This window comes from Desmodus rotundus, chromosome 2, assembly GCF_022682495.2.
Source record: "Desmodus rotundus isolate HL8 chromosome 2, HLdesRot8A.1, whole genome shotgun sequence".
In the NCBI taxonomy this organism is placed as follows: Eukaryota; Metazoa; Chordata; class Mammalia; order Chiroptera; family Phyllostomidae; genus Desmodus; species Desmodus rotundus.
In genome coordinates, this window is record NC_071388.1 from 180,484,772 (window position 1) to 180,498,699 (window position 13,928).

The 13,928-nt window shown below is 40.0% G+C and overlaps 1 protein-coding gene across 15 annotated transcripts in view; it reads right to left on the minus strand.

Annotated features, from left to right (window-relative positions):
• Positions 1–13,928, minus strand: part of FTCDNL1 (formiminotransferase cyclodeaminase N-terminal like) — a 72,622-nt gene that overhangs the window by 26,277 nt on the left and 32,417 nt on the right. For 4 of the 15 annotated variants that reach the window (XM_053918911.1, XM_053918910.1, XM_053918909.1 and 1 more), the window contains exon 6: positions 5,575–9,088. The exons of 4 other annotated variants lie outside the window; for them this stretch is intronic. In XM_053918911.1, the coding sequence (XP_053774886.1) occupies positions 8,652–9,088 (437 nt within the window). In that variant the 3' untranslated portion in view covers positions 5,575–8,651. 7 more of the 15 variants (XM_053918906.2, XM_053918907.2, XM_053918912.2 and 4 more) reach the window with 6 other exon arrangements.

Genomic DNA, 13,928 nt, shown 5'->3' on the forward strand with positions numbered 1-13,928 from the left:
AGATGTTTGTGATGGCTGAGAGGAAATCCTGACCCACCAACCTGACACCCCCAAAGTACTAGGCCTCCTTTCGGCCCAGTGCTGCCTCCTGCCCGGGGAACTTGGCCCCGTGCCAATGGCACTGCCCTGCGTGCTACGCTGAAAATAAAACAAAGGATACCATTCATCATATTTTTCAACAACTGGTTTCTTTTCTTAGTTTGGAAGAAAAACTTGGCAATCATAAAGCTAAGTTTTTTTACATTTTCATATATTTTCTTCTCAGTGTCAAAATAAACTGAAAAAGAAAAAAAATGCCCAATGGTAAGAAAAGAAAAATACACAAAACCCTTCAAAGCGCAGTAGGCCACACACTGCCATCCGACTGACACCGAAACGGGGAATGCGACACTCTCAGTTCTCCCAGCCCCAAGAGCCCACTGCCTCCTGCTTCTGTAATGTGCGGCTACTTAGGGAAATTCAAATCGGCTCCCAGTGTTAACTATGCTGCATATTTACTTTAATCAAAGTGACATTTGCCAGATGGTGTCATCCAGAAAACCTCATCTGAAATAAGGAGTATAAGAGAACTTGGTTGTACATTCCAGAGAAAATTGGATACAGGTGTTCCCCATTTTGAAATGACTCAGTTTACAAAGATACAGAACTATGAAACATACATTTATGGCGTGAAAGGCCACCACCCTCATCCCCCTGGATATGGATACCTGGTACCTAGAATAAGGACCAAGCTTCCACATAAAGGAATAAATGAATAAATAACCGCATCTCTCCATTTTCAGCTGCACCCTAACGTTCTCGGGGTGTTAATTTTGAGCCTAATGTTTTGTGGTTCCCAGACCCTTCCTCTGCCTGGGAGGAAGAAAGTTGAAAAAGAGTTTGAAGCCAGAAGCTGCTCTGAAGCGCCTCTGAAAATCAGCAGACCTATAAGAACTAATCCAATGACTGTACACCCTGACCCCTATGCTGTGAATAAAACAGCTTCATCCAAGGAGGTTGAAACATAATTATGGCGTTCACTTTAGCATTTAAATAAGTATGACATGGACTATGAAAGAAAGGACAGACACTATGGAGCACATAGCCTAACCTGGTGTTCTTAAAAGAATTTTCCAAGGAAATGATGTGTTGCTCCAGAAACTTGAGAGCAATGGGCAAAAGCGTGAACTGCTCATGCTTTTACCCATTTATGCAGGTCCACATAAAAACCTGGACCTGCAACTTACCAACTGTATGACCTCAAAGAAGTTACTTAACCTGAGCCCAGGTTTCTGCACCTGAACAGCTGGGATAATATCGATCTCAGATAAAGGGTGTGAGGATTAAATAAGATAATGTATGAGTTAGCACATGGGTTCAGTAAGGCCTGAAATTATAAAATTTTTAGTACCATCTTTAAGAAAAGTAATCATATGGTGATGGATATTAACTGGACTTATTGTGGTGATCATTTTGCAATACATACAAGTAAAAAACCACTACAGGGTACACTTGAAGCAAATATGCTGTTATGTCAATTATACCCCAATTAAAAATAAACAAATATATATAGAAAAATAAAAAATAAGTTCGTAAATAAATTTAGATTGAGAAAATAAATCACAGCACATTTTTGAAAGTACAGAAATAGTATCACTATTGTAAATCCTGAAAAATGACATGACATTTTGATTAATTATCTCCAGAATACTTTTCTACGGTTTTCCATATGTTTATGGCTGCATGCTCTTTGATCACCTACTCAAATGATCACCTACCCAAATGGCAATGACTTGTCATTTTATATAAAGAGAATACAAAGCTAATTCATTCTTCTTTCTAGAATGGTTGATAGAAATCTGTGTTTAATTATTAATGTTTGGTATGCAACTTCCCAACATACAACTTCACACAGAGACATACATGCTCTTTGTAGTTCTACCAGAGAGTCATTCCCCAAAACATTAATTTTAATCAATTCTTTTTGATTTTATTGTCATAAAAATAACTAATCTGGTGTATTAGTAACTGTATATGCTACATCAACACAGACATTCCTTCAGGACAGCGGTTCTGTCTTAGATGGACATTATTAAGAACTATATCCTTTGTTTACAATTTATGCTACTAATAATTGGAAAGATGTTCCACACACTCCATTCCTCTGGAAACTTGTTTTCCCTCCACACTTTATTGCTGGTGCCGGGCCCCAGAGGACACACTCATTTGTGACAATCCTCTGGCCCAGCTTCGTGGGTCACAACACAGTGGGTGAGAGGAGGGTTCCTGGAAGCCATCCCTACCCTGCAAGAGTAGGCAAGTCTTAACAACACATGGAAGTGACTATGAACCACATAAATATATCCCACTAAATCCTAATTATCCCCAACTCAATTTTCCCTTTAACTGCATCCAGAAACGCCCATAGCCATTCCCAGAACCAGCTACATAATTTGTGGGGCCCAGTGGAAATGACAATGGGGATCCTCTTCTTTAAGAGTATTCAGAATTTCAGTGGCAGCAGGCCCCTGAACCGAGTCCAGGACCCTGTGCTATTGCACAGGTTGCGAATCCATGGGGCTGATCCTGGCCACGCCGGTGCCACCAATCGTGCAGTGAAGAAAATGAAGAAGTACAAGTGGGAAGAGACAGCAGTTTCAACAGATTGTGGCTAAAATACCTTACATTTGCAAGTTTTGCAAATCACACGATGATATGAGCTTATTACAAGGGTCTGTCCCAGGCCTTACAGAGGTTTCATGGAAGCGAGGGCACCTGTGGCTTACATCTCATTAGCATCATGGTAAATCTGCCCCACTGAATACAGTAAGCACTCAATAAATACTTGTGACTAAAGCTTTATCCTCAGGGACTGTACAGTCTAGCCAGCAAGACAAGTAAGAGAGAAATAAGACCCTGTTGCAATTCAATGTGTCAAGTCCTAAAAACACAATTGCATAAATGTGGAGATGTCAATTCAAAATAAAAGAAATAACCCACGTGACTCTATACACTCCACCAGCCAGAAGTTCTGGAGTACTGGCTTGCACAATCCAAGTCTGTCCTGGTCCTGGCTGCAGTTTTGGCACCATCTGGTGGCAATTTTCCTTGCTGACTTAAATACTGATGGGGACCACTTTGGGTCCTATGGCTGACTTGGCTCTTTCAAGACAGTGGGACTGATTCCAGGAATCTCCCAATTAGTTGCAGTGAGTTTTGTGGCTCAACCCAGAAAAATTCATCTGGGAGAAATCTGTGGGGATTCAGCCTCCACTTCCTCACTTGATGAAACAGAGTTGTGCCTAACAGAATGAATACACTGTCCTACAGAGGAGGCACTGAGAGTCCAGGGGAGGAAGCTCTGAAGCTGATGGGTCTTCCGGGTTCAGGAAAGAGTAAATGAGCAATCACTTAGTAGATGGTAATTGTGTAAAAGACAGATCAGAAAGGCATTTTAAGTGAGGAAAGATTACGGAAGTATTGGAGAGGTCTGAGGTCTGGAAGAAGTTCCAGGATTCTGAAGTAGGCCAGCTTCCATTGAAGGGGAGGGTCAACCCGTTAGCTGTCCAACTTCTAACTGGATCACAAGAAACTAGAGGCAAAAACCAACTGGGCCTAGGAGGAGAGGCCTGCCACCCTGAGGATGCAGGCCTAAGGGATGTTTAAGGTTAGGGCAGTGGTAGAAATCGCCAGGATATGGGATATGGCAGTAGGAAGCTCCTAGCTGACCCAGCAGGCTAAAAGAACGTGGGGAGTTTTATTACTTCATAGTCACCTACTCTATCGGGTTGTTGTGAAAATCACATGCTAGTACCTGCCGCTTAGTTGGAATTTGATTAAAAATAGCTACAATTAATGAAGTTGAAAGGGTTCCCAGAAGACTTCTTTCCTTATATCTTGCAATTTTATCTTCCTTTTATACATGTAAAACATAGGAACAGTATCACAAAGGAAGATAAACTACTAAACACAATTTCAGGGTAGACAGAAAACAATACTTGTCAGTTGCCAGAAACAAAATAGTTTTATAACAAGGGGTCATTGCTAGACTACATCAATAACAATGATTACTTTTTCCAAAGCAGCTTGTCTTCAGGAAGATACAGGTACCTAAGAGGTTAGGAAACAGTGACTGGTTGCAGATTGGGCTTCCTAAGAAAAAGTTAATAGGATGATACACGAAAGGTTTTGGAAAGAAGGTTTGGGGAAGAAGGTTTGGTAAGCTTGGATCCTGCCACCAGCTACACAGCATCATCCACCTGGAAGGTGCAGATGGGTACAGAAGGAAAGATAAGTAACTATTATAATACTGAAAAGTCTGTAATTCTTTAAATTTTACAATTATATTACTCTACCTTTTAAATGGTGAAAACTCCACCCGATGGCTTATTATACATCCCAGTCTTACCACAAGTCAACACTCATAGACGCCCTACTCGCTGAAAGAAGAGCAAGGCTGTGAAGGGAAGATAGAATAGAACTTGACAGTAAGAAAACAACGAAATGAATAAAATGCTAGTGAGAGGAAAAGGCAAGTGATCATCCACGGGCTGTTTCCATTAGTAACTACATCCACACTGAATACGTTCTGCCTTATTCTCGTTCCCTTCAGTTTCGTCTGCTGATAGGTTTACTTCTGACAGGATCCAGGACGGAAAACAGAAAGCACAAAGTATTTAAAAAGAGATATTTTTAAAAACTGGCCAACAGTTGTTGGGGAACTAAAAGAGCAAGGACGCCCCAGAGATATAAGTGCAGGAAGCATCACACCTGAGGCTGAAGGGACAAAGGGAGGAGGCTGGGTTCTCAGAGCCTAGAAGCTTAGAGGAGAGGCCTGGCAGAGCGGGGGCTCAGTCCTCTGATGTGGCAAAACTGCCAAGGCTGGTGCTTCCGACGGGCACGACAGGCTAGCTCTGAAACAGTAAAAAAAATAAAAATAATTTTTAAAAAAATGCTGGAGCCTGGAACCAAGACCCACCACCAGGTTAACCGCCATTGCTCACATGGGGCTGCCAGAAACAAGCAGCAAACAGGAAGGAGCAAGCCCTCTCCTCCTCCAGCCCAGCAGCCTCCCCGCCCAGCACCCCACACTGGCAGAGCCTAGTGGGGAACCAGCTGGCAAAGGAGGAAGGGAATTTGCAGAGTCCCAGAGGCATAAAGCAGCATACAGAAGGGTGGGCATGGGGCTGGGGGACAACAGCTGGACAACGCACACGCTACCCAGTTACAAAGAGAAACTCGTCCCATGTTTAGGTCTCTGGCTCACATCTTAATTCACAACAAACTAAACTGCCTCAAAATATTTCAAATAGGGACAAAGGAAATGGCAGAGTAATCCAACATCAGGCTGAGGTCCACCAGAGCCACACTTAGCTGGCTCTTTTCTTACAGCTGAGAGGAGCAATCTAGGAGACTGCTGTTAGTGTCTGAATTGTTCTTACCTATGAAAAATGGGCTCCTTCGAGGCCATGTGCAGGCCTGCTTAAAACAATAAGCTTTTCTAACCCCCGAGCACGACATACTCCCGGAGTACGGGTCTGGATGCTTATCAAACAAGTTCCTGGGCCGTTCTCTGAAGTTTCTAGGCAAGTACAAACAACAGAGTCAAATAAATGCCTTTTAAAAGCGAGGCAGTGGAGCACGTACCCTGTCAGTGAGATCCTCGGATCCCCACAGAGTAAACAGTAACATGAGAATATTTATACTAAACAAAACTGTATATCAAGCCTGCGTTGGCTCAGCCAGAGGGAATGATAAATTCCTCTCAGATCCCTCACAGAGTGGTCCTTTGTGGACCACGGACGCCACTTCCAAGACAGTACAAACCAATTACAGAGCGAGGCTTTTCATTATGTTGAGGAATGAAAATATTACCCCCCTTTTTGTTTTATTCTGCAGTTATATTTTACTTAGCCTGCCCCACTCCCTTAGGTTGGAGTAGCTCTAATTTACTGTTGAGTCGAGCCCAAATTCAGGTTAGACACAAACGACACCACCCCCGACAAAAACAGTAACAGAAGCCCCTGTCACCCTCATAGCCTAGCGTTTTGCTTTCCTTGTCCCTCTTCTAAGAAACTAAAAGTTAAAGTTTCAAGTGGGGTAGAGCAGAAACACTGAACGGTTGATCCCATGTAAACTCTCCTTGCCCACATCCATTTGCCTTATTCACAACCCACACAAGTCATGGGCAAAGTCATCTGGCAGGAGATGGAGGTTAAACGAGCTATGAAGCCACATTCCATACAATGTCCACTTTGTGGTCCCATAGAAAAAAATACTGCAGAAACACTGGCACAAACTGTCGGTTTGCTTCTAAGAGGCCAGTACGAGAAAAGGGTAAATATGAGTCAGGGTATTTCTTAAGTTCATTTTGTCAGACTTTCTCAACCTCACTTGATAATCTTTAGTTGTTACTGATCTATCCCAGCTACTTCTGCCAGCTCAGGCATAGAAAACGTTAATGATATGGTGTCTGTCCACCAGTTAAACCTACAGCAACTTACTGCTCGTTCAGATTTTCTAAAGAACCATGTTGGAGCAATGGAGGAGGGGAAGAAAGACAATAGAAAAGAACGGAGAAATCAGAACATGAACAAGAGGTTAGATATGATTGTACTCATTTTGAAAGTTCTTTATAACAAAAATAGTAAATTATTGGTTCTTGATCAAAGGCCAAATTTAAGCAGCTCTATTTTAAACCATTAACTAAATCTCCTATGTAGTTCCAAAGTCCATCATAATAGATAAAAAGGGGAAAAATAGGTCTTATATGTTTGTACGTTTAATGGATGTAAGAAATTTGCCAAACCTTTATTTAGAAAGTATGGGCTTAGTGAAATTATCTTATTGAGATATGTGGGGTTTTTTTTAAACTTCTGTGTAATTAATATATACTTTTGAATAATTAATTGTGGTCAAATATACATAATGTAAAATTTACCATTTTAACCATTTTTAAATATAAAGTTCAATGTCATTAAGTATTCACACTGTTGAGCAACCATCACCACCATCTCCAGGATATTTTTTACCTTTCAAAACTGAAACCCTGTGCACATTAAATAGATGTTTGGTTTTCAATAGGCCTTTCGCAAAGCCAGAAGCCTGGAATGCAGTGATAGGAACCTGGAGAGGCTAACTCAGCTAACTGTCAAATGAATCAAATCCTCTTACGACACCAAATAACTCAGTGTACCACGTGCTTTTACCTCTCTCATCTGTTGAATATTGATGCCCGTAACTCTAGAATAGATATGGGAAGGGCATTAGCAATACGTTTCCTTTTACATTTCGGCTTACAAAGTACTTCCCTCTAGTTCCCTAGAATACAGCCCATGGTTAAGGTGAGAAATCTTTTCTCTATTCTATAGGTGATGGAACAATGGCTACAAGGAAGATCAGAGCAAGGACTGGAACCCAAGGCCTCCAATCCACTGTGCAGTGCTGGTTCCACGAGGCTGCACGGCCTCTGCCGAAGCAGCCAAAGAACGAGGCGCTACTGCTGCTCACTCTCACAGCTCTTGCCACCACGGCAAGTAAACTTCCTTATGCCTGAAAACCAAACCTAGTCCATCGTTTCTACCTCTTTCAGGTATTCATGTTGGCAGCAAAAAGAAAACACCAAAGAAGCATAATTCTGGAACAAAATTAATACAATCAGATTCAAGAGTCAAATGTAAGTGAAACAATATTAGGACAGATTACTGGATCCTATAAAAAGATTGAGTCCGATTTCCTTTTTTATTTTTAACTCCTTAAAATAAATTCCCATTATGTGCTCTTATTTGGAAAGACCATAATCTTTCTTGTTAAAGAAAAGCAATAAAAAAAATTCTTATTTGTGCTTTATGGTTATAAAGTACCTTGTACTAAAGCAATTTAAATACTAAAGACTTACATAAAATTGCCAGAATCAACTAGTGGCTTCTTTCAGTTCACAAGATGACTACATATTTTAATTTCTTTCAAATAAAATTCTTCCACTGATACCCTTCTCTTTGCTCAAAAGCAATATATTCCCTAAATTTTCAGACTTTCTATTTAAGTTCCAAAAAGGATAAGCCACGCCCAACACCACCATTCCATCTCCCTATATAAACATTACAAAATTAGAAAAATTGGGTTTTTGGAGTTATTTCTGGAATAAACAACAGGTCTTCCTAAAAGTGGGAAGGCAAAAAAAAATCATGCTTTGAAAGAATAATTTTATTTTATAATTCTTTTCACTTTTTAGTCACTTAGTACTTGATTTTTTGAAGTACATACTAAAAAATGATGACTTGACAAAGGAAAATTGAATATAGAACTTGGGAATACAGACTTCGGGGAAACCAAGGGAATCAAGTCCAGTTTGGGTTTTGTTCACAGTAATTAAAGGTGGTTCAGCAACCATGGCCATATTACTCAGCTGACTCAGGAAGGCTTCTAATGCACCCAAGTGCATAAACTTGATGCAGAATATGTTCTTATGAGTTTTAATGACAACTAGAAATATCACAGGGCAATTACGAATGATCTATAAAGATGGGTTATTGAACAAAGAATGCTTCTAATTTTCCAGAACAAAGCTATAACCAAGCTCTTTGTAGCTTCCCTTCATCTTTACTGGCCAAAAAACAATTTTGTAATGGTTGATGTTCTTCCTTAAAATGTCCATGAATCCTTAAACTGGATCACATGAAAACACCTCCCCGTATCTTCCAGAATTCTCCAATACTTTCCTTTATAGCATATTCGGCGCAGTTCTTGCACTCTTCGGGTGTAAATCCAACTAATGCTCTCCCTATAGTACCAATTCCTTGATCACCCGCCAACTTTTTAACTTGAGCTTCTATGTAATGAGGAGATACATAGGAAAAACGGTTGCCAAGGACACTGTAAGCCACATATCGAGAATCTTCTGAGGTTTCTGTAGCTTCATGGTCTTCAAAACTCTCTACATTGCACGCTATCTCAACTTTCCCTTCATGGGGAAAAGCCATCGCTTGGACGCCCTTCAGTCCATTTGCATTGGAGCCCCGAATGGCACTGGCAATCTCTTTTCCCAAAGCCAAGTCTTGAGAGTCTATGGTGACATTGCAGTTCATCACATATGGGCTGGCGCCGATGCCTAAATCATTGAAAATGTTAATCAACCAAAGCAAAAAACTCCTTCTGAATTTCTATTCTTTAGCCAATTTTAATCTAAGGAGCTAGCTTTACTTGGTTTTATTTTAAAATAATACAGAGACCTCTCATTATCGACTCCAGATTTTATAAAGGTTTTATACACGAGGTCTGTCCAGAAGGTATCCAGCCACATAATATGAAAAATAGAGACATTTATTGAAGAAAATACAGGATACAAGAAACATTGTGGTGTACATAGGACAATGATGCCTCAGTCCCCTTCAAAGTAGGCACCTTGGGACCTCACACCGTTCTCCCATTTGCCATCAGTTGCCCTGTAATAGTATCCTGAATCTCACTGACAGTCTAAAATCTCTTCCTCTTCAAAGATGATCTTAGTTCTGGGAAAAACCATCAGTCACAGGGTGCCAAATCTGGACTGTAGGGAGGCTGAGTCACCTGGGTGGTTTGATGTTTCACCAAAACACTCTGCATGAGGCAGGATGCTAGAGTGGGCATGTTGTCATGATGAAGCTGCCAGTCACCGCCTGCCTACAGTTTCAGCCTTCTGATTCATCAGAATAGTTTCCACAAAGGAATGTTCAAGCTGAACACAAAATTTGATGCAAATTCATTTTAATACTCAGTCATTTTGAATGCAACAACCACACAGTACACATGCTTGCTCAACAGCGTCTACCACCCCCACTGACTCATACAGTGAAGTCATCACTGTTCATGCATGTGCATTCCAGTCCACTCTCCTTGGCTGCCAGGTTACATCGATGTCACGCAAGTTGTTCTCATCATATTAACAATGGTTGTACTTTTTCTGGACAGACCTCGTATATGTATATATGTTTCATAACAGAGCTATTTGAGCTACAAGCAGAAACTTATCTACTGTGAAAGTATCTGAAGGTTGTTTTTTTCTACAATAATTGTGAAGAGTTCAGACTTTCCAAAATAGCAACAGAAAAAGGAAAGCACACTTTAGTATTAAGTATCAACAGCAGCAAAAAGCCTTGGCCTTTCACTCATTTCCGAGGATTATCTCCACAAGGGTTGGAATTCAGCATCAGGCCTAAGGGTGTAGAAAATGGGAATAAATAACTCTGTAGCCATCCCTTCCTCTCCAAACACACCTGTTATCACCGAGTTAGGTTAACACCCAATTCAAATGAGTCTCAACAAGAGTCTTCAATAGGGATGGAGGTCACTAAATGGTGACAAAGAGCCTTGAAACTGGGGAGGGAGAAGACCTCTGTGTCTCCTGAGAATGTGGGCTTGGTGGGGTTTGGAGCACTATGCATACCTTTTTTGGCACACCCTACTGGAGGCACCTCTTTCTACCACCCCAGCTTCTCCAGGGCCTGGGACTGCCGATGCTACTGAGAGCCCTGTTACTTTAGAGCCCAGGGGCAAATGTCCTTTTTCTTGCCTCAAAAGTGGTGCAGCTCATGTTACATAAATAGCCCTGCTCTAATTATAGTTTACATTATAAGATGAACAACTTGGTTAAATTAGCATTGGTATAAAAAGCTTAGGTTTGCAGTTTCTTCGTTTTGGGGGAACCTTCCATTTCTAAAAGCAAAGTTGATTAGGGATTGATGGGAGACAAAAGGCTGACCTCATCTTCAACATATGACAATTCCTTCGCTACTATTTCAACACTGTGTTACTGTCATAGCTTTTTCTTGCTACTTTCAAGCTTATTGCTCATGATGTCAGTATCCTTCTGGGTTCACTTTCCCCTAGACAGCCGTGGTTTGGGGGCTTTGCTGCCTTAGCCTAGGCACTCTCATACTAATAGATGTTTTACAGAAAATCAGCACATGAAAACCACATTTCATTTGTTCCCACACATGTATACATAATGAAACATTTCAACTCCCGAGGCTGGGCCTCTTTCTACTGGGAATTCTGCAGAAATGAATCAGATTACAGTATTTCTCCATAATGCTGATTTCATAAAAATTAAATTTCCTAACAGTCAATACATCTCTATCTCATAATCTCATGCACCAATCACTTACTCTAAATATCTTTGAGAAGTATATCAGTTTTAACATTTCACAGCGTACATTGGAAAAATTTTTTTTGTCAATGCTAATGTCATTCATTAACGGAAAATATCCAAGCATGGTTTTTCTCTCTCCTGCACCCCTCAACAGGTAATGTTACAAAGAGTCCCATTTCCTCAAATCTGAATACATATGCTGTTCTGATTCCAAAAGTGACCTCATCTTTACCATCACTCCAGCAATCTCCCTCATGTTTTGCTGAAGAGTATGAATATAGACTGGGTTACAGTAAGCACAACTATTCAAAATACATATTGGGCCTACTGTACTTTGCTATTTCAGAGCTTTGATATGCCCAATCAAGATTCAGATATGCACATGCAATTTATCAGCTGGAGGGGGCAAATCACATGGACCCAAGGCTCTTCCTTCCTGCACTACAATGCCATCGACCATTCCAACTCTACAGCCATACGACATTTCCTGAATCCCACACCCAGCAAATTTGAAGGCACCTTTTATCACATGCACAATAATTGTCCCTTTTTTAGTAGAATTTCCAAAGGTGATCATTCTTATTAATAAATGAATTCATCGCCTAAGATAAATTATTGAAGATGGACAAAGTTTAGATCTTAAGCCCAGAGTACAAGAGTCTGATAAAGAATATACTTGTCCCGACACTGATGTACTTAATTTTAAAAATAAACCTATTTTTAAAATGCCTTCAAAAGCAGACTTAAAAGTTAATTATTTCTTAGAAAAATAAAATTAAACATCAGAAGTAACTTTTCTCTTTTAAATAAGAGAAATTAATTAAAATTAACACAGAATGATTATTTTTCATGTATACCATTGTTATGTATTTTAATTCTTCTATCAAACTTTAATTACACAAATTTAATTTGTTCTATTGCTATATCTTACGTAAGCAGTGAATAAACAGAGACAATCAATCAATCTGAGAAGTTTTCTGACCTAATGAGGTAGTAGCTTCCTTCCAGAGGGGTTATTAGGCCATGACCCATTTCTCCCTTGGAAGAAAGGGTAGGAGGGACGAAGGGAGGGAGAGAGTAAAGGAGGAAAAGAAAACTACTTTCCACCCAAGTGCGTGCCTTCCCCACTTCCTCCATTTGCTCTTTCCCAGTTCCAGCTCCCAGTCTAATGAATCAAACTCTGCATTTAAATCTAGCAGCTGCATTGACCTCACTCAAATGCTGAATTCGATTCTTTATGCTAATTTAAACTTAGCAAAAATTTTTAAATAAGATAATTAATCCCAGCAAGTCATATTTCTAGGTAAATGTCGTATAATTAAAGTAATTCCAATTTTTGCTCTAAAATTAGAAACCTGATGTGAAAGTTTGTTTCTCAGTTTGCAGTTCCGCCTGCCCCCGCCGCCTGCAGGTTGGCACTCGCTGCTCTGGCAGCGGCAGAGTCTCCTCTCTGAAAAACTCAATCCAATTCTATTCCAACGCAACTGTCACAACGCCCTGAAGCAAGCTAAAAACAAGGGGGAAAATCTTTGGTATGATATCACTTTCCATGTGCTCTTTAATGAAAAATTTATCATTCTAAATATTGGTGTTTACTCCTCATGAAATACTTTTTTTAATCAAAAAGAAAAAGAAACTGAAATCCAGTCCCTATTATTTCACAGGGAAATATAACAGGCCTGATGTTTTCCTAACAATTCTGCTATTTTCTTGTATGGAAACACTGTATTTATCACATACCGTACGCTGGCGATCCAGATATTGTAGAGACCTCATGGTGAACTGATATAGATGTAAACTCTTTATGCCAGATTGTTTAAGCAGGAAAAAAAAGCCAAACACACTTAATTAACATCTGCTGTGTAGCCTTTGCAAACACAAATGCAATATTTGTGTTTGAGCACTGGCAGTAATGACTGTGAACTATGCTATTAATGTCTGGTTTAAAGATGCTTGTGGTAGGACCACGTCTGGAATAACACAAATAAAAAACTGCATTCAGACAAAACAATAGTGAAGAGCCCATTAGAACAATGAAAAAGCAGCACTCAGAAGAAACACAAGTCCTTTTTTTCCCTTTAGATCAAAATTATTCTCAAAAATAGTTCCAAGCACCATCCTCTTCAATCAATTAAAGGTGAAGTGATTCCATATATTTTCCTCTATAGAAAGAGTCTCATTTCAGCAGGTCAGAAGTTGCTTAGGGACGTCTTTAGAAATTCTACTTGTTATACTAAGCTCTTCTTTGGTGGCTATATTAAAAAATGCAATCGCAGAGAGCTGAGGTGGTGTTTTGGGATATTTGGCATTTTTACACCTGATTACATTACAGTTTGAACAAATAGAGATTCTTGTGGACCAATGTGCAACTCCCCAGTAAATGTGTTTTTACTGAAAACCTCCAGAGTGTCAGGAACCCCGCAGGCCGCTGGGCATAAAAACATGAAGAAGGTTAAAATAAGATAAAACCTAGCCTACAAGTGGTCTTTGCTTCAGAGAAACAAAGACAGCAAGGATTCGGACTTGGAACTCAGGCTCAAAAATATATTTATTACACCAAAAGCAATTAGTTATTATTATATATTGGTACTTTAAATTTTTTTTTAGAACATGTACTAAAAAGAAACCACAGCTGAACAGGACATTTGATGACTAAAGACGTAAAACTCAAACAAAATTGCTAAGTCCCATGCTCCCATGGCAGGAAATATGCAGGACTCTTTCATGCATGTGGCCAGGTCTATAGAAAGGAAGGTTAAGTGAGAACCATGTGGCACAGGGCTGGGAGTGGCATCCAGCAATCTGAATTCAAATTCCACCT